The 21,873-nt window shown below is 42.3% G+C and overlaps 9 protein-coding genes across 9 annotated transcripts; 4 read left to right on the top strand and 5 right to left on the bottom strand.

Annotated features, from left to right (window-relative positions):
• Positions 1 to 98: 98 nt before the first annotated feature.
• Positions 99 to 1,483, top strand: IL334_007360 (uncharacterized protein; the record flags this gene model as incomplete). Its single annotated transcript, XM_062939050.1, has 6 exons — positions 99 to 239; positions 460 to 524; positions 642 to 858; positions 1,006 to 1,098; positions 1,181 to 1,240; positions 1,319 to 1,483. 6 exons carry the CDS (start codon positions 99 to 101, stop codon positions 1,481 to 1,483), a joined length of 741 nt encoding a protein of 246 aa, XP_062795101.1.
• A 492-nt stretch (positions 1,484 to 1,975) lies between these two features.
• Positions 1,976 to 2,543, bottom strand: IL334_007361 (uncharacterized protein; the record flags this gene model as incomplete). Its single annotated transcript, XM_062939051.1, has 2 exons — positions 1,976 to 2,210; positions 2,323 to 2,543. 2 exons carry the CDS (start codon positions 2,541 to 2,543, stop codon positions 1,976 to 1,978), a joined length of 456 nt encoding a protein of 151 aa, XP_062795102.1.
• A 361-nt stretch (positions 2,544 to 2,904) lies between these two features.
• On the top strand, positions 2,905 to 5,416 carry IL334_007362 (uncharacterized protein; the record flags this gene model as incomplete). Its single annotated transcript, XM_062939052.1, has 8 exons — positions 2,905 to 2,927; positions 3,026 to 3,401; positions 3,481 to 3,776; positions 3,961 to 4,126; positions 4,194 to 4,458; positions 4,548 to 4,883; positions 4,995 to 5,229; positions 5,308 to 5,416. The coding sequence occupies 8 exons, from the start codon at positions 2,905 to 2,907 to the stop codon at positions 5,414 to 5,416; spliced, it is 1,806 nt and encodes a 601-aa protein (XP_062795103.1).
• A 279-nt stretch (positions 5,417 to 5,695) lies between these two features.
• On the bottom strand, positions 5,696 to 6,037 carry IL334_007363 (uncharacterized protein; the record flags this gene model as incomplete). The annotated part of the gene is made up of 2 exons (XM_062939053.1): positions 5,696 to 5,884; positions 5,954 to 6,037. The coding sequence occupies 2 exons, from the start codon at positions 6,035 to 6,037 to the stop codon at positions 5,696 to 5,698; spliced, it is 273 nt and encodes a 90-aa protein (XP_062795104.1).
• A 570-nt stretch (positions 6,038 to 6,607) lies between these two features.
• Positions 6,608 to 7,676, top strand: IL334_007364 (uncharacterized protein; the record flags this gene model as incomplete). Its single annotated transcript, XM_062939054.1, has 4 exons — positions 6,608 to 6,825; positions 6,911 to 6,981; positions 7,061 to 7,268; positions 7,391 to 7,676. 4 exons carry the CDS (start codon positions 6,608 to 6,610, stop codon positions 7,674 to 7,676), a joined length of 783 nt encoding a protein of 260 aa, XP_062795105.1.
• An 85-nt stretch (positions 7,677 to 7,761) lies between these two features.
• Positions 7,762 to 10,489, bottom strand: IL334_007365 (uncharacterized protein; the record flags this gene model as incomplete). Its single annotated transcript, XM_062939055.1, has 2 exons — positions 7,762 to 9,245; positions 9,322 to 10,489. The coding sequence occupies 2 exons, from the start codon at positions 10,487 to 10,489 to the stop codon at positions 7,762 to 7,764; spliced, it is 2,652 nt and encodes an 883-aa protein (XP_062795106.1).
• A 382-nt stretch (positions 10,490 to 10,871) lies between these two features.
• IL334_007366 (uncharacterized protein) lies at positions 10,872 to 12,887 on the top strand (the record flags this gene model as incomplete). Its single annotated transcript, XM_062939056.1, has 6 exons — positions 10,872 to 10,912; positions 11,011 to 11,706; positions 11,806 to 12,073; positions 12,139 to 12,215; positions 12,286 to 12,379; positions 12,462 to 12,887. The coding sequence occupies 6 exons, from the start codon at positions 10,872 to 10,874 to the stop codon at positions 12,885 to 12,887; spliced, it is 1,602 nt and encodes a 533-aa protein (XP_062795107.1).
• A 343-nt stretch (positions 12,888 to 13,230) lies between these two features.
• Positions 13,231 to 16,588, bottom strand: IL334_007367 (uncharacterized protein; the record flags this gene model as incomplete). The annotated part of the gene is made up of 10 exons (XM_062939057.1): positions 13,231 to 13,479; positions 13,559 to 13,620; positions 13,722 to 13,847; positions 13,928 to 14,260; positions 14,335 to 15,070; positions 15,180 to 15,386; positions 15,465 to 15,708; positions 15,929 to 16,180; positions 16,304 to 16,369; positions 16,455 to 16,588. The coding sequence occupies 10 exons, from the start codon at positions 16,586 to 16,588 to the stop codon at positions 13,231 to 13,233; spliced, it is 2,409 nt and encodes an 802-aa protein (XP_062795108.1).
• A 573-nt stretch (positions 16,589 to 17,161) lies between these two features.
• On the bottom strand, positions 17,162 to 21,501 carry IL334_007368 (uncharacterized protein; the record flags this gene model as incomplete). Its single annotated transcript, XM_062939058.1, has 6 exons — positions 17,162 to 17,240; positions 17,327 to 17,461; positions 17,559 to 17,753; positions 17,852 to 18,200; positions 18,287 to 20,187; positions 20,279 to 21,501. The coding sequence occupies 6 exons, from the start codon at positions 21,499 to 21,501 to the stop codon at positions 17,162 to 17,164; spliced, it is 3,882 nt and encodes a 1,293-aa protein (XP_062795109.1).
• Positions 21,502 to 21,873: the final 372 nt, after the last annotated feature.

The following is a 21,873-nucleotide window of genomic DNA, read 5'->3' on the forward strand; positions in this document are numbered from 1 at the left end:
TTTTCGTATCTACCATCTCTCATACCAATCCATATAATTCTAGTCTTATCATCTGGACCTGCGAAAAAACGAAGAACAATCAAATCAATCTCTTCAAAATGTTATCGACAACACTCACGCTCACTCTCGCTTTATCATCATTATCTTCCATATTCGCTCAGGGAGATTTGACCGCAGCGAATAACTTGACAGATTTGGAAGGTACTTGGACAAGTAATCCTGCTGTTTCAACTGGAGGTGTGAGTGTATTCCCAACTTTGTTCCAACTTAGCCGGACAGTGAGATCGTGAAGAAACACGGACGAGTTGAGAGTCAGCGCGGTGCTCGTGGTATGATATGCTATGATCCGTTCGACGTGAAAAGACTTTCAACCATGTCACCACGTCGAAATGCCGCAGAGATGTGATATGAGGAGAGGAAGTGATTTGCTAATCTTGCTGAACCCCCTTTCCAAAATAGACATTTTGTGTACCCGCAGAAATGAGTTTTGATTATCCAAACAATACAGGAATGGCGTATTCATTGTGAGTCGTCGATCTTAGTTGTGACTACGGTTTCTCGACGCAAAATGGGATTCTGAGAGAGAGATCCAAAAAGAAAGTGCTGATTGAATGGATTGGGGGCTTGATTTGTGATCACAGCACAAATACTGGGTTCTTTGAAGAAGCACAATATCGGTATAACTCAAATGCGTCAAACCCATCGTGTATTCAAGCTGTTTTGATCTGGCAACATGGTACATACACATTAGAAGATGACGGTTCAATCGTATTGAATCCTTTCGGTCCAGATGGAAGAGTCCAAGTGCAAGATCCATGTGCTGCTACTACGAATATCATCACTTACTACGACGAAACAGTAAGTCTTGGTGAACAGTGTAATCTTCCAGGCGTTTCCTCTCCCTTTCTTGATAAACCCTCGCGCAACCTCAAGAGTTTCTATACTACATTCCACTCCGTTCGAAGGACGCAAGTGTACTGACATCGGACGTTCTTACCATCGCAGACAACATTCAGTGATTGGGGAATCATCGTTGATCCTGATTCCGGAAACTATCAATTGAGATTGAACAGATTTGACGGTGCCAAATTACCTTACGTGAGTATACGGGTGTCAGCGCGATCTTCACCAGCTGCGAAAGTGCAAAGTGCGAAACATGCAAACTGACTTTGTTACACAGATGAACCTCGTTGCTAAACCACCAAACATGCTTCCCACACAAGTATTAACCGGTGTTAATGTGAGTATTCGATCTTGTTCTATCTGTAAATGTATCCGTAAAATCAAGAAAGCTGATCATTGGTCATTCTGCAAATAGGCGTCTGGACAAACCAACACACGTAAACGATCACTCACTTCTTCACCACTCGATATATTAAAACGATCATCAGCTTCGACTCGAATATCACTCAGCCCAAACCAAATGGTCGGCGTAGCAGGTGTATTAGGAAGTGTGGTCATCGCAGTGATGGCTTTGATCTAGGTCACATCATGCAGGCACCATTGACAAAAGTACTGTCGATCAAATACAATGTGTCATAGGAGCAACGGACTTTTGGAAACGGAGTCAGCGAGGGGAGTTTAGGAGGCCAAGAATGGCAAATTGGGATCCCGGGAAGGGAGAGGGTGTGTATTCGGCATATATCTCTTGAGAGTAACATATCATTTTTCCAATCGTGTTACTCCTCTCTATTCATCATTATAAACAATTCTATAACGAATCACACGCACACGCACATCAACTGTTACTTTTTCACCAATCATATTTCTTTTCCCAGGACACTTTTTCCCTACAACTTTATTCAGATTCGAGTTTCTTGTCTTTTTCGTTTCGTTATATACCCCCTCAAAGAACGAACATGCATGCATTTTACGACATTGAGACAAGGATCAATGAGTGATGTGCTGAGTGATATCTTTTCATCCTTTCATGTTTTCAGATGGTCAAACTATGATCATCCATCGTTGTATCTCATCACTTATCATTACTGTCCGATTTACTGTTGTTCAACTGAGCAATCACGACTCCAACTACAACATCAGCATCATGACTTAAACTACCCAACAAAGTGAATTTGACTCTGTGTGATTGATTCGTAGGGAATAATATAGGTGCTCCAGAGATCGAATGTGAAATATCCAAATCTTGCCAACGTAGAGGATGAATTTGCATTGAAAGTGATTTGTAAGCAGCCTCTTTGAGTGTCCATCTAGCAAAGGACATATCAGTACAGCACGATTTTCCAATCAAGACTACACCATTGATCTGGAGAGGACAGTGAAGTAGTGCAACCCTCAAAACTGATGAGATATGAAACTCACCGACACGATAAAAACCTAATTTGTTGATCTACCAATTGCGACTCATTTTTCCCCCCCTCTATTTCTGATATATCGTTCGAACGAGTTATTGATAAAGCCTTGAATGATTCATATTCCCTTTCTGTACATATCTTCTTGGCCAACCTGAGAGGATCTCTACGCGATAGTAAATTTCGAAATCTCGTCAAAGACAGTATATCAATTCCGATTCCAATGATCATTGGTACATTCTTCGGATTTACCAAGATGTCTTGCTCGGGTTGGATGTATCCGGTGATGGTTCTGCAAGATTGTTGGCCAAAGAAGGGTCTCTCTGGGATGTCTTTTTGTGCAGTCCGAGTAATGAATAGAACGATGGTATCATTACGTTTTTAGGGAAGATGAGTTAAGAGAATCACCAAAGATTTACGCGTAACGCGTTCGATCGATGAAAGATGATGAACATTACACACCATCCATCTCACTTTGAAATACATTGTCGACATTGTCAATGTTCTAAGCTTCACATCCCCAATATACACATATACATATACATACAGTCTTCTCAACAACAGCTGATCTTGTTAGATCTGATCGATCAAAATGGACGACGAAGATAATGACTAGTACGTCTCAAACATTCCTATTCTTTAATCGAAAATCCTGATTTCGCTCAATTGTTGACCTGTTTTTTCTTCTAATTTCGTATTTCGACATGTAATAGTGAGATTGAACGACAAAAGACTATAGCTCAAAATCGACTATTGTTAGATTCATTAGGACTTGATCCATCTGGAGCGTCGAAAATCCCATTCTCGAAAACAGCAACAACTGCATCACCGAAACCCAAACTCAAACCTTCTTCAGCTAGCAAGAAGAGGAAAGCACCTTCGTCCCATGTCGTCGAAGATTCAGGTCCGAGGAGGAGGTCAGGTAGGTTGGCAGGATTAGAAGCTGATGGTGAAGAATTGAAAGTAAAGTTAATTGAAGAAGAAAAAGAAAGAGAGGTTTTGAGAATCATAAATAGGAAAGAAAGAGATAAAATCATGGATATCAATAAAATGGTTGAAGAACCGACTCAAGGTGAAATTGAGAGTCTTGTGAGTCATTCATGGATAAAGACACCACACTGAAATCTCTGGTGGAATCAAGACTGATCTTATCTGCTTTCACTAATAGGAAGAATACTTGAAATCACTTTCTTTACTTAAGAACCCACGTCAATTCCCTTCCCCTTCCACTTCCAGCTCAAGCTCAAGTACAGTTGTCAAATCAGGAACAGATTCACCTAAAGATATGTATGCAGATTCAGATACCATACCTACCGAAGTAGCAAGATTGAAATCCGCTTTTAAGAATATGGAATTGAAAGCAAATGCTAAAGTGACTAATGAACGGGTATATACAATGGTCGTTCATCCTGAAAGGACGAAAACGGTCGTTTTGGTAGGTGACAAATACGGTCAACTAGGGATGTAAGTGTTGTCGTCATTTCCCATCTGACACCTTTACTATCAAAGTGGACGATCTCAGATGAATATCGTCATTGCGATCACCTTCACTCGAGATAAGAAGAGAACGGTGAATCAGAGAGGAAAATGAATGATGATGACCATAGCAGCGGAATGGCTGACTCCTAGTTTTCCTTTTCCTATTCAGCTGGGACGCTCTTGGAGCACCAGAAGAAAAAGTCAAATCTGAAGATGACACGAATGGCGTTCAAGCGCCCGAGGAAGAGGGCTATGAAGGCAGAATATGGAAAGTACAAGCTCACGCAAGAAATGCAATCACTTGTATGAAAGTTGATCCTGTCAATGGATCAGGAGTGAGTGATTGATCTTATCGGTTAAACTTCTGAATGATCTAATATAGTCGGAAAATGAATTTCGTAGCTCTTCTCATCATCATACGATTGTTCCCTTCGTCATCTATCATTCTCAAGCCTTAAATCAACCGAATTGTTTGCGTTTTCAGATGAGAATATGCTTGTTACCCATTTCGATTTGGTGCCGAATGGTCAAGAAGCTTGGATTGCGGATAAAAATGGTGGGATAAGTCATTGTGATTTCCGTGAGGATAAAAGAGGTAGAGAAAGAAGACGCTGGATCGTTCAGGAAGAAGGAAGAGCTGCTAAATTAGGTGGATTAAGTGTGAATCGTGAGTCATACCACGGCCTTGAATTTGTTTATGATTGAAGAAATCAAAATGGATATTATGCTGATCATTCATAATTTACCTTGTTATAGCACTCATGCCACACCTGATAGTGACAGCAGGGAATGACAACAATCTACGATTATGGGACGCCAGATCATTATCTTCTGTACCTGCCAATCCAACTTCAATAACAACACCAATATCATCAGCAAAAGCGAAAGCTGAACCTGGAGTTGATACCCCTTATCCAGATTCATTTATAACGGGAGAAACGGATTATGAGGGAGTATCGAAGTTTATGACTTCCAAAAAAGGAACGGGGATACTAAGAGCTAGTTGGAAACATGGTAAAAGTTGTAGTTCGGCATATTGGGATCCATGGGGTAAAAGGATCTTGACCACTAGTTATGATGATAGATTGAGGGGTAAGTGAACTGCCTTTACATCGATGATCAGCTTCTGTACTCCGAAAAAAAAACAAGATATTTCACATAATCACTAGTCGGTGTGAATGCTAATCAGCCGATTAATCATAGTATGGTCACTACAACCACCTTCATTGCTATTACCACAACCATTATCGACATCGCATTTCCAACCGACCCGACAAATCCCGCATAATTGTCAAACGGGTCGATGGCTAACTATCTTGCGTGCTCAATGGTCATTAAACATGGATTACATGCCTCATTTCACAGTGGGAAACATGAAAAGAACACTGGATGTGGTTACTGCCAACGGAGAAAAAGTGGTTCAGCTTTGGAATGAAGTGTGAGTTCGCGAGTCTAGCATTGGCTCTTTATGAGAGAGCAGACATTTGAGTTGGACTGATAGATTATCCTATGATAGGGTCACTGCCGTACCCGCCGTCAGTGCTTCACATCCAAATTTGGTAGATCACGTAGTGGGTGGAAATACAAGTGGTAGAATACAACTTTGGGGTTCAGGAAGTTCTTAGCGTCTCGGTTACCAAACGGAAAATGTACTATTGTAGGAGAAGGTAGCTTGTTCGTAATGTTATCACATATTTATATATTGAGTCATCATTCGCGAATAAAGGCATGTCAGTCTCTGAGATAATTATTCGTATCACTCGATGTCCGCGTAGCGATTTCAGCATGACCTTGACACAGAATAGCAACATATATGACTTCGAAATGATCTTTTGATCAGTCAATCCATTCTTACTAAACTACTCAACTAAGGACATCTACATTGAGGTGTTACATGTACACACTCATTCTCCTCTCGATGTCTGATCAGTAATCGACATGTCATTATCGACAGATACTCGAGGTTTCCTTGACTCATCGGCCATCGGTTTCGACGTACTGGAGGAAGAATCAAGGTAGTACTTCTCCTCGAATGCCCTCTTATCTCTCATGATTGCTTCGAAAGACCAATCGTGGCGAGTTGCTTTGGTGGCCTGTAAAGAGGTAGAGATTATCAGCTGGCAATGGCGAGACAACTAAGTTGCGTATCAATTGCCACTCACTTTAGATCCCTGCTGAGTAAGTTCCTCAGCTGAGCTGGGGGAAGAAGTGCCTTGAGTCGAAGCTGTGTTCTGCTCAGAGTTCATACTGATTGAATATAAGATGGTTGTGGTTTCAGAAAGTGAGCTGCGAATACAGTATGGGTCAGGCAGAAAAGTGAGAAGATCAGAGACCTTACATCAGATCATTTATGCAGTAGAAGCTGGTACAAATTATCTGTGGCATTTTTGACAAAAAGACAGCAAGTGGGGCGTCACTAAGGAAATTCAGAAGTCAACGAACAAAGGTGATAGATAGACTGCTTGTGACATAATCGAGCTTTGGTCTTTTTGTCTAAACAGGCTCTTGGTGGCAGGTCTCACGTACTGACAATCCGCACTGAGTATAATCGATCATCGCAAATTCAAACAAGCTTCATCAGAACACCCTTTCACCTTTCCTGTCCTTTTTATGCTGACTACCCTACGACTCGACACACTTCCTTTGAACACTGTAACATAGGCGCGACGGAGTAGTTTGTGACCCACAGTTACAACCATCTCACAACTGTTCCAGACCATCTCATGTCAGTTTACTCTTACACGATCCTTCAACACCATCAGTATCGGTACACAAAACATCAACCACCACCACGTAAAGCTCCACAATCTCTCAACATGACCAGGTCATCCAGTAAAAATGAATTACCGTCTCATCAGGTCCAAGCTCTTGTTCGAATAGCGGGACCATTCCTCGCGGCTCTGACGATGGTCTTCCTGATTCTTCCGGGAGTTTCAGGCCCTCAAACAGGTTACTTCTGGCTGAGAGTCAAGTATCACTCACAAGGTGGATCATGGGATTTGGGCGGACTGGGAGTATGTAAAGTCGGTGAAAAGTAAGTTTATCTTCTATCTCTTCGGACCACAATCAAGCAGGTAAACGAGGTTTGACTGAATACCAATGCGAATGTACTCGAATAGATGTCAAGAAGGTCAAAATCCACCACCACATTATACGAGCATCAAGCAGAACTTGCAATTACATTTAGCTAGTATGTCGTTTTTATGTGTCGATCCACAAAGTTTCTCAGGTATATGCTGAGCTGCTTCGTTCCCTTGATACTATGTTAGGCACAATAATTTTCTTCATCACATCTTTATTCTCATTTGTTCTCTTCAGATTCCCAACTGCTGATATCACCAAAAGATGGGGGACTACCATACCACTTTTTGCAATCTTGTTCCCACTAATCGATATGATAGCGGATTTGTGCGTGGCTCATTCCTTGGAAATCAAGACAGACGTTGAGAACGTAGAGAGAATAGGTGTATTTTGGTTGTAAGTCGGCTATTCCAGATCATTACCCACTTTCCAAGAGGTGGTACCGTTGTGAATTTTTATATACGAGATGGATGTGAAAAGATTGAAAAGATACTAACCTTGGTTGTGTTGCTATATAGAGGAACAATCGGCTTGGTCCTTTCAGTCTTATGGTGTATCACCGCTCAGCTGGATGGAATGTATCGTCGTCGTGAAGTAGCTGAATTCGATAGAAAAATAGCCGAATCCTCTGAGGATCCCGAAAAAGGTTGGGGAGATAAATTAGTTGAAACCGCATATGAACTTTGGCCATGGAAAGAAGCTCGCAATACCACCAAGCCCAAATCGAGAAGGAACGAGGAGGTAAGAAACAGTAAAAAAGGGAAATCGGAATCAAGCTCTCGCAAAAAGAATGAGACAGTATAACAATTAGATTTCACTATTGTATCGGTCCAATGATTGGTAGTTGAGATTCGCATATCCCCGTATCTCTTTTGTCATTTATCTACACTCAATCACTCAAATCTTCTTCCCCGACTTCTTCGAGCACTTCTATAACATCACTATCTTCATCCAGAATGTCCACTACATCCTCGTTTTCGACTCCATTTATATCCCATGATTGTTCACGCGAATCCTCTGCAAAAGCTAATGGTTCTCGGTGTCTTCTCTTTCCGTTACGTACATTTTGTCTGTTTACAGAGGCGATCTGTTCAATTTCTAATTGATCATCTAAACCTAATTTTGACATCAATCCAGCTGCTTTAGCACGTAAGAAGAAACCTTCTGTTGTATCTATTTCATTAGATTGCCATGCGTCTTTCACTAATTCCAATGCGAATTCTTGTTTGTTGTGTTTCAAAGATAATGATAATAATCGACTCCACCAAATCGGCGGAATTCTTCTAAGATTCTTGATTTCTTGCCATCTTCTCCATCCTTCTCCATATCCGGCACCATCAGGTCTGTTGAAACACATCTGAATAATTTCAAAATACATGTTCATGGAGATATTATCTTTTCCACCTGGAAATAAATTTAAAGCGATTTCGATGAATTCTTGTCTTTGCGCCGCGTTGGTATGAGTTGACTTGGCAGCTGGTCCAATGAATGACATCCACATTCCAACTTGTCTAGATCTGGTCGTACCATACAGTTCCATTTCTGTTGATTTTTCAAGTATGAATAGACCAGCTTGTAGTTCTAGTACTGAAGCAGAAATGCTATGCGTCCATTTGGTCAATAAACCATATAATACCTTTGTCCATCTCTGTATACCGTGGTCAGGAGCAACTTTATCTCTTGTAGCTTCTAAGATAGTTTCAATCGTATCTTTGATAGGTAATCCACCTGAGAGTTGAATGGATAATAACGGTCCCAGAGCATGCGATTGAACTTGAAATCCATTTTTTACAAATAGTATCAAAACTTTTTTCATCATTTTCAGTTTTTCTTCACCTTTCCATGGTCCTAGCGCCAACCGACGGATGAAGACCGATACAGCTATATCAAGATCATCTTCTTTATTATCTTTATCAAAGGGGAAGACTTGTAAGACCTCCCATGATTTTTTCAAAGCCACATTCTGGCCAGCGTGTTTCATGAAAAATTCTATGAAAGAGGCTCGAGTTTGAGATCCGATCCTGCCTAAATGACCTTCTTTAGCAGCTTTGTAAAGATTCTTTATCTCAGATTGAAGTCTACGTTCATCAAAAGATAGTATACTGAGTGTCCGTATTCGTCTTGCGAAAGATCCGTCTTTAGTGTGCCAACCGGCAGAACTGAGTCGACGCCAATATTCGTCGACCCAATCTCGAGCTTTCAATCGCACTGAAGAAGGAGCATTTCTTCGATGAGCGATAATTGCCATATGCAACATTGCCATTGACAAGAATTCAGCATCTGGCTTTAATCCACGTTGAGGTAGATCTTCATCCATCATTTTAGCAATACGATCCACGTCGGAACGCCATTCAAATCCTCTAATGAACTGCACTATCATCAGATCGTCGAAAATTAGCGCATGACCTTCACTTTCAGAATCGCTGATCAATTGATAAATGGAACTCACTCCATATGTTAGGAGGTATAGGAATATTCCGATGGACTGTACCAAAATCACTTAGGTCTCTTGGCCGCAAGAACGCATGTGGTCCAATCGAAGCTTCAAGAACCTTGTCATATAGCTTCTCTAATTGATCCGATGATCTTTGCGTACCAAGTGTCATTATTCTTGCTATAAGTGCATTCGGATGATAACACATCAGAGACAAAACCAGTTTATCCACATTCTTTCGAAATTGATCATACGTTTGATCTCCAGCTTGACAAGCTCTAAAAGCTCGTTCAATAGGTCTAAAATCGAATGGTGAAGAAGGTCGAAGATCCACTTGACTGTCTAACATTGAGAATAAAGCAAATTCATCGAGGGTTCCCAATAATGTGTGAGCTGCAATATTCATCATCATAATATCTTTCAATCCTTCTCCTTCTAATCTTGCTGAAAGTCTTTTTTCTCTATCCCATGAAACTAAATCTTCTTTCTTTTTACCTTGAACATCTCTCATTCTCTCTTTGCATTTCTCGAAAGCATCAACTACATCTTTAGGTCTTCCTGTTCCAATCAACTTTAACATGAATCCGTATAATCCGGAACAGTGACTTCTAGCAGCAGATTCAACTGCCATATTCCTTAAATGTCCAAAATCACTAGGATGACGAACAGCCATTCTACCGAGATGAGGATACGTTCTTTGAGCAAAGAGGATTTTCCAGATACAATTGGAAATATGTTCGAAATCAGGCAAAGAAAGACGTGAGACGCATCCGAGGTCCCATAACTGAGCCCAAGCTTTTATGGCAGAGCTAAGAGATAACTCGTCGAGCGATTCGTGTAGCTGATATACCAGGTCGTCGATGGGGTAGTCCGGGGGAGCACCAAGTAAAATTACATCCTCTGGAGGATCAGGTTTCGGCGGCGCCGATTGGTCAGCTGAAGGCTTTGCCAACTTGTAAGTAGACGGTCTGGTTGGAAGTCGATATGCTCTGTCGGGTCGATCGCCAGAGTAATGTCCAGTCCTGGCACCGTAAGTTGTTGAAGAAGTATGCAGTGGTCTGGTGGAGATCGGATTGGAAAGACACGCATAAAGAGACGGGCGAGGCTTCATAGCCAGGCCCGAGCGATACAGCCATGTCTGTGGTCCTGGCCCAGCGACCGCTGCCGATCGAAGGTGGTTCATGCAACTGTCTAAGGAAAGAAGAGGATGTATAAGGTGTTCATGAAAACAGTTGAAGTCCAAAACTTGAAGTTTGTCTACATTACAAATTATCCCATTTGCTATAACTTACGTAATACCACCCGATCAGATGAACGCGAGTGTTTTTATATGACCCTTTTCAGTTTGGAAAAACAAACAAATTCAAGCCTTTCTGAATGTTCTCTCTCTCTCTCTTCCATCGCCATCATCAATTCATTGCTCATTGTTCGACTTTGAGACCCGACATATAACGTTGTACTGCCTGTCCACACTCTCCTCTTATCCCTTTGCTTTCTTTTAGACGCCTCAACTTGCGACGTATTACTCTACCATTGAGATTCGATTGTCACTCAACGTGAATGAAATGTTGTCCGATACTGGAGCCAGCAATGTCCCCGGGGATGTGTGAGTGAACCGACTTCTCATTCGGTCATCGCACCGCTTCAGGCTGTAGCAATTAGGCGGAGTGATACCTATGAGTCTGACAGGATTATCTGATCTAGTACCAACCCTTTTATCACCAAACTCACCACGTCTCCGCGCAAAGGTCGAGTATCCCCTGCTGAAGAGTCAATCGCTACTCTGAGAGAAGGTATGGGTAGAATGGACATATCTTCTCGTGGTAATAGCTTGGATTATCTTCATATGGAAAGAAAAGATAGTAAAGAATCATCCAATCGAAGGGAATTAGATAGATTCGTTCCTTCTAGACCTGCATCATTACATCATTCATCACATTCCTCAAGTACTTTACCTACTTTAGCTTTAGACGGACATTCTCCCGATACATCAATGGATAGATCCAACTCTACCATAACGGATCCTACTACTTCTTCACTTTCAGCTACATTGGGTGTTCCAGCTTCGAATAGACGTATCTTATCCTTTAGATCGGCTCCACCACCTGCTTCTCACGCTACATCGCATCTTGATGCTCAGCGAAACTACCTACTTCATTCATCTGCTTCAGCTAACAGAGGTACAGGTACCAATGCCTCTGGGAAAGAAGGGACGAAGAAACGCGCTCCACCTTATGTCCCAGAAAGAGTACTTGATGCACCTGGATTCGAAGATGATTATTACCTCAACCTTATCGATTGGTCTTGTGCGAATAGAGTTGCGATCGGTTTAGGAGATACAGGATATGTTTGGGACGCAGAGAGTGGCACTGTGAACGCTCTTGGAGGTGGTGAAGAAACGTGAGTTCTTGAGTTCTCGAGTCTAAAGATAATCAAATTCTTATATCGCATGTGTGAGCGTCATGTGTTGCACTGCAGCTAATTTACCCTTTTCTGAAGCACTGAGGATCGACCAAAAGTAACAGCAGTGTCATGGTCCAACGACGGAGCTTACTTGGCAGTCGGAACAGATGCGGGTGAAGTGGAAGTTTGGGATGTCGAAGAAGGTAAAAAGATGCGTACAATGGGCGGTCATTCAGCTAGAATCCCATCTTTATCATGGTACGGTCATGTCCTAAGTTCAGGCTGTAGAGATGGAAGTATCTATCACCATGATGTCAGAGTTGCCAGACACAAGGTCATGGATATGGTAGGACATAACGCTGAGGTAAGTGTGGCGTCATGAAAGACTAAATGAAGAAAAGCGGCACTAAATCACTTATCTGCTCACAGGTATGCGGTCTTACTTGGAGATCAGATGGTCAGTTCCTCGCTTCGGGTGGTAACGATAATGTGGTGAATTGCTGGGAGTGAGTCAAGTTCAATCAGCCAATTTCATGTGTTCATCGAAAGTTAGCTGACAGAATTGGGAATATCCAGCGGTCGAATCGGTGCTTCTGTCCTTCAAACTGGAGAAGGTGTTCCTAGAGGTGTAGCTAAATGGACCAAAAGAAACCATACTGCAGCTGTCAAGGTGGGTCCATATCTTCTCGATGAGCCTCAATCACGCTTATATGGTAGTTAAAGAGCTAACTCTCAGACTCGATGTTTCATAGGCATTGGCATGGTGTCCATGGCAATCATCGTTACTTGCAACAGGGGGAGGAACTGCAGATAAACATATTCATTTTTGGTCAACTTCAACTGGAGCAAGAACATCTTCGTTACAAACTTCAACTCAAGTAACCAGTTTACAATTTTCACCTCATTCAAAAGAAATTTTAGGTACACATGGTTATCCAGATAACACCATTACATTATGGAATTATCCTTCCTTGGAGAAAATTTGGGAAGTTCCCGCACACGATTCGAGGATTATCTGTTCGGCTTTGAGTCCAGATGGAACTACTGTATGTACAGGTGCAGGAGATGAAAATCTCAAATTTTGGAAAGTATGGGAAGTAAAACAAACTAAAAAAGATAGAGACGAGGATCATACTGGTCTAAATGGAAGAAATAAGAATTCAGTTAGGATTAGATAAATCCCATTGTCATTCCCCATGGTAAGGCGAGTCTGGGAAGTGGTTGGTCTCTTGCTATATTCAATACTTGTTGGACGTGGGATGGAAGCAAGGAGTGTCTTGTGTTACAATATTTATTTTTACCAATAGATACAGTTCATGGTGTGTTGGATGATACAGCTTTATTTACTATGTATACACTACATTATGATGACAACATATAGTCATGTGGAATACACAAAATTCACTCGCGACAGTTTCAATGATCTACAAGAAAATACTGGACCATCTTTACCCTCAACACGACGATTTCTTCATAATTTCTTGCTAGAATCATCTCACGATCTTCTACGATGTGATCAAATCATTGAGTCGCGCATCCCTCTACTCCTTGAGGATCTTCTTCACTCTCACCTTCACCTTCTCCTCCATCTGGATCAATTTCAGTGCGTACAGTTATACCTCTGCTAGTCAAGAATTGTAATAAAGTTGCTCGCTCAAATGCTCCTCCCGATAAGAACCTCGGTAACCTTGTATTTCGATTCATTATATTTTGAGCCAAGTGTGTTCGTGAGAAAGAAGGTGATATTGTTGAATGTGTAGGTGCGAACATCTATTCAAGCGAAGACGAAAAATGGATCAGCGTGTTTCGTCATGACATGATGTTGGGACACGATAATACGCGAACTCACTTTGACAGTGTTGTCAATCCCACTAACAGCTACCAAAGGTAATGTGGGATGCTGTTCCATCACTAATCAGCACAACCAAATGTCAGCTTATTGCAATGACACAAAACGAAAATGCCTCAAATACATTAGGACATAGGCTGCTTTTTTATTGCGTTACACTCACCATTGACCACAGAACCATCACCTTCCCAAATACCTTCCAATCTACCTGTGTCTTTGTCCCAAACGAAAAAATTGCCATCATCACTTCCTGAGCATACTTTATCTGCTCTTGTGCCAAGGAAGTTACCTTCATGACCGAAATAGGACAATCATTGTAAATCAGCTTCGCCATACCTGAAATACGCCTTCACAGCGAGATATACTTACAGTCTTTGACAGTTTCGACATTTCTTGCACCTTTATAACTTCTTCTCGGATAGATAGTCTCAACTTTATCAAAAGCTGAGTTTTCGATTCTGCTTGCATTACTGCCTCCAAATCCTAAAATACCAACATCAGGATCCATGAAATCCTGATCAACTTCAATATCACCATCATCGCCTTCATCTTCATCGTCTTGATCCATTTCCATATCTTCGTCTTCATCATACTCATCTAATGCGTCATCGTCTTCATCTTCATCATCATCTTCATCATCATCATAGTCGTCTTGCTCCAATATGTCTAGTGCCATTTCTTCCATATCTGATAATGTCGGTTCTGTATCGCAAAAAGTAGTCAGAGATATCCTATACTTTGCGTTCCCAGAATTGACGACGGGGAAAATAACATACCTCCCCTTTCCAGCCTATCGGCCATATCTTCATCCTCCTCATCAATCAGGAAATCTCCGATCCCTCTTCCGGGTGGAGTAGGAGGTCCAATTCGTTCTCCCACGTCTACCTCAATATCACCGGTACTTGGCTGTTCCGTCTCTATCCCATTTTCAGCCATAAACGCATTTATGACACTGGAACTCAACTCATCAGCCTGTTCTGACTTGTCGTCTCTTTCTTCTTGCCACCTTCTACTTTCATCATTTCGGCTGGAGGATCCGGATCCAAATGGCCAAACACTACGCTGATTTTGTCCAGATATCCCATTTTCAACTTCGCTCGTTGTTCTTTGCCTTGCGCTAGGTTCTGCCGCTTCCGTCAATAGACTTTCTCTATCGGACTGTCTCCTCTTTCCCAACGACAAAGCTGAATCGGTGTCTTCGTCTGCGTCGTCTTCTTCACCTATGACTGTCTTGTGTTTGTTTTCGGAAGTAGGTCGATGGGGCACCTCGTGCGCAGGAATGAATGGCGCTGGTGATCCAGGAAGTGGTGAGGAAGGTGTCGTATCGCCTTTTTGTATCACTGTGGAAGAGGATTTCGATCTTTGTCTTATAGGGGAAGCTGAACCGGATCTTCGTTTCGTTCCATTGTCTGAAGGTAAGATACTAGGAGAAGAGGATTTCATAGACGCCGAAGGGGGAGAATCGTATATTGAGAATAATGAAGTGGAATGTTTCGCAAAGGCCACAGCGACCTATTTAAGTGATTATCATTCTTTGGTATCAGCTTACCCGTACCTTCACATGTAGGATCAAGGGTGTTGAGCAGTTGCTTGCCGAAAGTATGGTGTCCTGTTTACTCACTTCATCAGGATGTTCAGGACTCATCTTGACGCAGGTGATATGTCTTTCTTCTCCAAATAGACGATTTCCATTTGAAGGTGAAACTTTATCCCATTCATCATTGGGTAAACCCAGTTTACGCACACAGTGAACTTGACCTGATGACCTGACGTGTGGACCCCATGATGGAGTTTGACGAGGTAACATTCTTCGATCACATATGAATGCCTATTGAATAGGAGATATCAGCCATTGAACATGACGTAGGAACGGACCAAGTCAAGATATCAAAAGGGTCAAACTCACACAATCTGTCCTGCCTGCAACGGCGAATATATGAGGAGTGACCGTACTAACACTCAAACTATATAGATCGACATTTTTGGGTGCGTAAAATAATGGTTCAGGACATTCTGCTCTACATCTATGTGGTCGACGTAAATCATGTTGACGGACTGTACCATCTTCCGATACCGTCATGAATAGGTAAGGTGAATTTTCAGTTGCTATTCTTTTCGTTCGGTCTTTATGACATTTTAGGATATTTACGCTGAAATTGTGAATAGGGGTCGAGTTAGTATGGTGAACATGACCAGAACCGTATTGGTGATTTGACAGAGAACAGGATTCCCTTCGGCACCGCCTTCCTTTGACAGAATGATAATGTCACTATTCCAAACCTCCAGTCGTTCTTCGACCATAATCAAGCGAATCAAAGTCCCAGTCTAACACCCAGAACAAGACCGTCCTCGCCGGAAAGCAGTACTCACCCATCACCTCTTTCACCAATCAGCTCACCAGTCCCACTATCCCTTACCAATCTTTCGACTTGTAGAACTCTTACATCCCTATCGCCAGCACAACTGACTATAGTGGGTGTAGAAGCGTTCGGTAAGAATTTAGCTGAAAATATATTCGCTTTGTGTCCCGTTGATATCTTCTCTGACAACTTCATTGGGTGGGGTGATCTACGTGATGATGAAGAGGATGAAGGATGGGAATCAGGCTGCCATATACAGATTCTGAAGTGAGGTGAATACGATGATCAGCTTGATTTAGTTCTAGATCTAGGCAGACTGATGCGAGTCGATTTGCCATGATCATCGAAGAACAGAATAAAGAATCATATGTGATACTACACTCACCTTTTATCATCTGATCCAGACAGTAATGTACTTCCATCCTCAGACCAAGATAAAGCGTTGACACAACTATATTCAATCCAAAATTCCGAATATCAACTTGAATTTGCCTCCTTAATTGAATTTAATCAACACAGTAAATAGCTTTGCTCACCCTCTGTGACCATCGTTCTCGCCCAGAACTTGTACTCTGTCCAAGGTCTCCCACATGTTCTCATCATTCCTATGATATCGTCCCGAAGAGGGCTTGAAAGCCTTGTGCAGAGGCTGAAGGGTATGTCGTGGCATCGTAAATTATCACTCAAAATGTACGAGTCCACGATTCAGGTACAATCATGTGTCACTTCGTGGTTGAGTGTCGGTCTTCTAGTCAAGCTCTGACTGTAGAGAGATGAATGGCTGTATCATCCGTCAACTTCGCGGTCTAATACCCTGGAGGTATGTAAGTGAAGAACTACTCTGATACTCTGACACAAGAAGGTCATGAGGAAGTTTGAGAATCAAGTTATCTATGAATTGCGGGGTAAACACAGGGGGGATTTGTGGGGTAAACCAGTCCCAGTTGTGGAGGATGCCTTAAATTTGATAAGATATCTTGAATATATCATCATCATCATCTAGGAGATTCAAGAATATGCTTGAGGGCGTTGAGGGCGACGAAGATGGCTGATGAGAGACATGGATGGCACAGGCGGACACGAAGATTCACGCATAATATGACATGCATAGGGCACATACAACCGACAACTTCTGACATACGAGACTACCCAAACATTGTATGTAAATATATGTATATAGTACAATGTGACAGTAATTCAACGAGCGTCAACAATGTTCTTTGGATCTAAACTTGCTGTTGAGTTACCTTCCTTCCAGTTGCCTCCTTCGCTGTCTTTCCTGCTTTGCGCTCATTTCATGATGTTCACCCATTCCAGCGAGCCTAAGTAATTTCAATTATGCAATGATCAGCTTCATTTTCCTTACGAGCCTTGATGGCACCTTTTGACCGCTGTAAGCTCAACTTACTGGGTCGGCATCTCCATTGGTGGCTCTTCAGTCATGAAATACGAAGTGGACATAGCTTCTTTCGCTGAAAGTCTCTTTGAAGGGTCAAAATGAAGTAATCCCTCGACCAAAACAAGTGCGGCAGGCGAGAGCCATCTGTACGTTAATCAAAGGATATTAGCGTGTGTTGGCTCAAAGAGGTGGTATACAGGCGAATTTAACAACTGCATTCGAGTGTAGAGCATGAACTTACTTCTCAAAGGAAAATTTGAATCTCGATTCTATCGCTTCCTTGGGTTTGACCAATTCGTACCATGGCAGATTTTTGACTCCTGGCCAAATCGACTCTTTAGGCGATCCCATTATGGAATAAATCACTTCCAGTTGATTGATTTCATCTGATCCTTGGAATATCGGCTTAGTAACGAATATCTCCAAAACAATACATCTATTTAACAACACGATCAAACACGTCAGCTCGTGGTCTGAGCTTGACTTGTAGAACCTTTTTCCTCGCCACTTTCAAGTGAAGAATAGTAAACTCACCCAGCAGACCACATATCAACTTCAGGACCATAAACAGTTTCACCCATCAAAAGTTCAGGAGATCTATACCAAAGAGTTATGACCCTATTTGTGTAATCATCTCTATGCCGTTTAGAGTATATTCTAGCTAAACCGAAATCTGCTAATTTTAATTCGCCTGCAGAGTTCAATAAGATATTCGACCCTTTCATATCACGATGTAGTATTCCTCTGTCATGTAGATACGCTAAACCAGACAACATTTGATGGGAGAGTGATTTGATATTTCCAGGGGTGAAAGTGAGTGTTGGATGGGAAAGAAGTCCTGTAAGATCATGATCCATGTATTCGAATACCATGTGGACGGAGCCTAGTAAACAAGAACCAAGTGGGGAATTAGCTGATTCTTCCTCAACACCAGGCCTACTTTCTCATTTGTACCTCATTTTTACTCACCCTTTGAGACCATGATTTCCAATAGTCTAATAACATTAGCCTGTTTCACACCTTGAAGTAATTTGATCTCTCTCATTGCCGTAACCGGGAAACCATCTTTTTCACCTTCCAATCTGATCTTCTTCAAAGCTACCATTTGACCGGTATCTGAGTTTCTAGCTTTATATACTTTACCATAAGTTCCTTCTCCCACGTGAGATACCAGTTGATACATCTCTCCTGAATGAGTGGCTTTGAACGATGTGTCAGATAATGGTGCGTTATTCGACGAGGAATGCGGGGAGTCAATCTGTTGATGTTGATGTTGATGTTGTGGTTGTGGTTGCGTCGGTGTCGGTGTCGGTGTCGGTGGATTCGATCGATGGGGTGGTAGAGGGTGATCAGGATGGATGGTGTGAGCAGACTGAGCGGGTGTACCTCGCTCGTGTTTTTGCTGTGTCGATATCTGGTATTGATGTTGAGATGATGAAGGAAGAGAGTTGATATTGATCGATTCCAATTGTTGTTGACGAGGAACATATGCAGATGTCCGTGCGTTTTCACCATCATTTTCGATTACAGGTTTGTGCGTAGAAGATGAAGGTGTCCATCTACTTTGAATGACAGGAATACTATTGACACTTCCAATACCATTGCTGTTGTTTGATGCTGGTCCACCGTTTCGATGCTGTGTGATATCGAGATTCCCTCCTACGGCTCTCTGATGTAAGCCTCTCCATTCGCTAGTTTCCCTTTCGGTCTTCTTTCTCATCTCCAACAGTCTCTCAATCTGGTCCAGCTCAGTCGTCGATGGTCCTCTACCAAAATAATGTATCAAGAAATCTTGTAAAGGTGGAGTAGTATTTTGCGCGAACCATTGGGTGAAAGCAGCTTGGATATAGGGTGCTATCGAAGACAGATGTGCTGTATATTGTCTTTCCGAAGCTGCTATCCTATCCAAATAAACATCAGGATGATCTTTCGTTGGCGATGTTTTGAGATATGAACGTTGATTTGCATTCATCGAATTTACATTCAACTCTTGATTTGTTTGGGATTGGAGTTGGGATCGATCAGGTGAAGAAGGACCGTCGAATAAGTTCTGAATGGTCTTGGAAGGCGATATCGATTTCCAACCTTTTACAGGACTTGCATTGAATGCTATTTTGATCGGACCGGAGGGTCCACCGTGAGAGCCACCACCGTTGATATCGCTTGTTGTCGGAGGTATGGTAGGTGTGAATGATTGATAGGGGAGCTGTGGAGATCCATAAGGTAGGGTGTCTGAAGGTGGGGGTGGCGGTTTGGAAGGATGGGTAAAAGGTATCGATTGTGCTTGACGTGGTGAAAATGCTGAAACATGACTTTGTTTAGGAGTAGAACTGTTGTGATGACCACCAAGGTTGCCATTGCCGTTTCGCTGAGAGGGAGATGCCAATTCGGACGGAGGATAACGATCCTTTTGAGAGTCGTTGTCGATATCCATCCTGTCATCTCTTCCCCATTTTCTGTTAAACGCATTACCACTTGTATCTCTTTGGATAGGCATTTGCTCCTCTCTATTCCTACCCCACGCTTGTCTGCCATTGCTTTGAGCTGGTCCACCATGCATGAAAATCTGTCCCTGGGGTGGTAATGGCGCTCGTTTGCTTGCAGAGGTAGGCTGAGCTGGAGATGGTGGTCTAATTCTAGGTGGAGGGGGTGGACTTCGACTTCGGCTTCTACTACGAGTTCTACTTCGACTTCGTTCCCTCGAAGGTGATCTACGTCCACGTCTCCCCCATCGATCTGAAGGTGGTGGTGAAGGTGAATCACGTCTTGAGCGGGTGGGTGAAGCATCTCGTAAACGCTTGGGTTCATTGGATTGCGGTGATGTTGGGGCTCTTTTACGATCGTTTAATTGTGGAGAAGAGGGACGAGATCTGTAGTCAATATAAGGATTACTTGAGCAAATCCTGATGGTACGGATCACCACATGCGTCATGGATTTGAGGTCGGCGAAAGGCAACTTACCTATCTTGATCTTTTCCACCTATACCATAATCAGGACTTTCCCTTCCACCTCTTCCTCCAGCTCTAGGTGCTCCTCTTGTTCCGGAACCCGCTCCATAATCTGGACTATCCCTTCTCGTTCTCCTGTCATCATCTCTGGTGGAAGACGGTCCTGTAGGTGGGGGTGGTCTATGACCTTCAGTTCCAGTCCAGAAACCTTCTTTTCTCGCATTTTCCAAACTTCTTCCATTATCAAAACTTCTCTTTCTACCATAATCTCTATCTCTCTCATTCTCTCTCCTTGAAGTGCTATCTTCGACTTTAGCTTTCCATGCTGCCCAGCTCCTTCCATTCCCTTCATCATCCTTTTCTTTACCATTCTTTGTCGGTGATCTACGTCGATCCCGATCCCGATCCCTATCCCTATCCCTACTTCTGTCTCTTCTTCTATCGAAATCTCTTCTCCTGTCCCTGTCTCTTTCATAATCATTACTTTGATTGTTATTACTGGAATTTGAACTAGAATTGGGATTATTGGTATTTTGAACTTTCTGATTCCATGCTGCCCAAGATCTTTCACCTTGACCACCATTATTATTGTTGTTGTTACTGAAATTGCCACCACCACCTCCATTGTTATTGAAACTTTTTCGTTTCTTATCTCTTTTCCAATTATTATTGTTATTATTAGAATTAGAATTAGGATTATTCCTATCTCTATCTCTGTCAAATTCTCTTGATCTATCGTAATCTCTTCTTCTATCGACATCTTCACGATCATAGTCCCTTGAGCTTGTAGGTGAGCCATCTCTCCTGCTCACAGGAGATCTTGAGCTGTCTCTTTCTCTTTCTTTGGTAGTTCCACTTCCACTTCCATGATGATCAGTGTTACTGGGATTTTCGCCTGGTTGGGCACTGTGTCTTGGTTGTGTAGGTGCCAAGTAACGTGCATTTTGACCGCGTTGAGCTGGTGTAGTGGAAGATGATGATGGAGAAGGTTCTTTCCATGCGTTCTGATTACGATTGTGATTGTAATTTGAAGAAGGCCCAGTAGGTATATTATTTGTAGAAGAAACTTGACCCGGTCTCCACGATTCCCTCTTTACAGAAATATGATTTCCAGGTCGAGTGGGAGCAGATGACGTCGAAGCTGATGCTGAGGTGGAAGAAGCTGATAAGGGTTCGTAAGATGGCATTGGGGGCGATAAAGGTCTTGAAATGGAATATCTTTGTTGTTCAGACATGATGATGATGAAGATATTTTCATCCGTAAATCTGTATGGACGCTTTTTGTTTAAAGGTGCAAGATGATTACACGGAGATAAATGACAAGATTTCTTTAAAATTCGATAGATACTGTACTATGAAACAGTTGTCATGAATAGTCTATGATCGGTGCTTATTATTCTGTTGTGGGAGTTTTCGGGTCAACTTTGAATTTCGTCAAGAATGGCATGGGTAGTCACTTGATAGAGGACTATGACCGATATACGTACATTTATTTCATGATGGGACAGAGTTTCACTTATCAGAAGGAGTCTCTATACGGCGTGATGCCGCTATTCTTCGATGCTTGGATGTGAAAGTGCGTATGCGAGCTGATGATCCAAATGAAA

The sequence above is a fragment of the Kwoniella shivajii genome, chromosome 10 (assembly GCF_035658355.1).
Source record: "Kwoniella shivajii chromosome 10, complete sequence".
NCBI lineage: Eukaryota > Fungi > Basidiomycota > Tremellomycetes > Tremellales > Cryptococcaceae > Kwoniella > Kwoniella shivajii.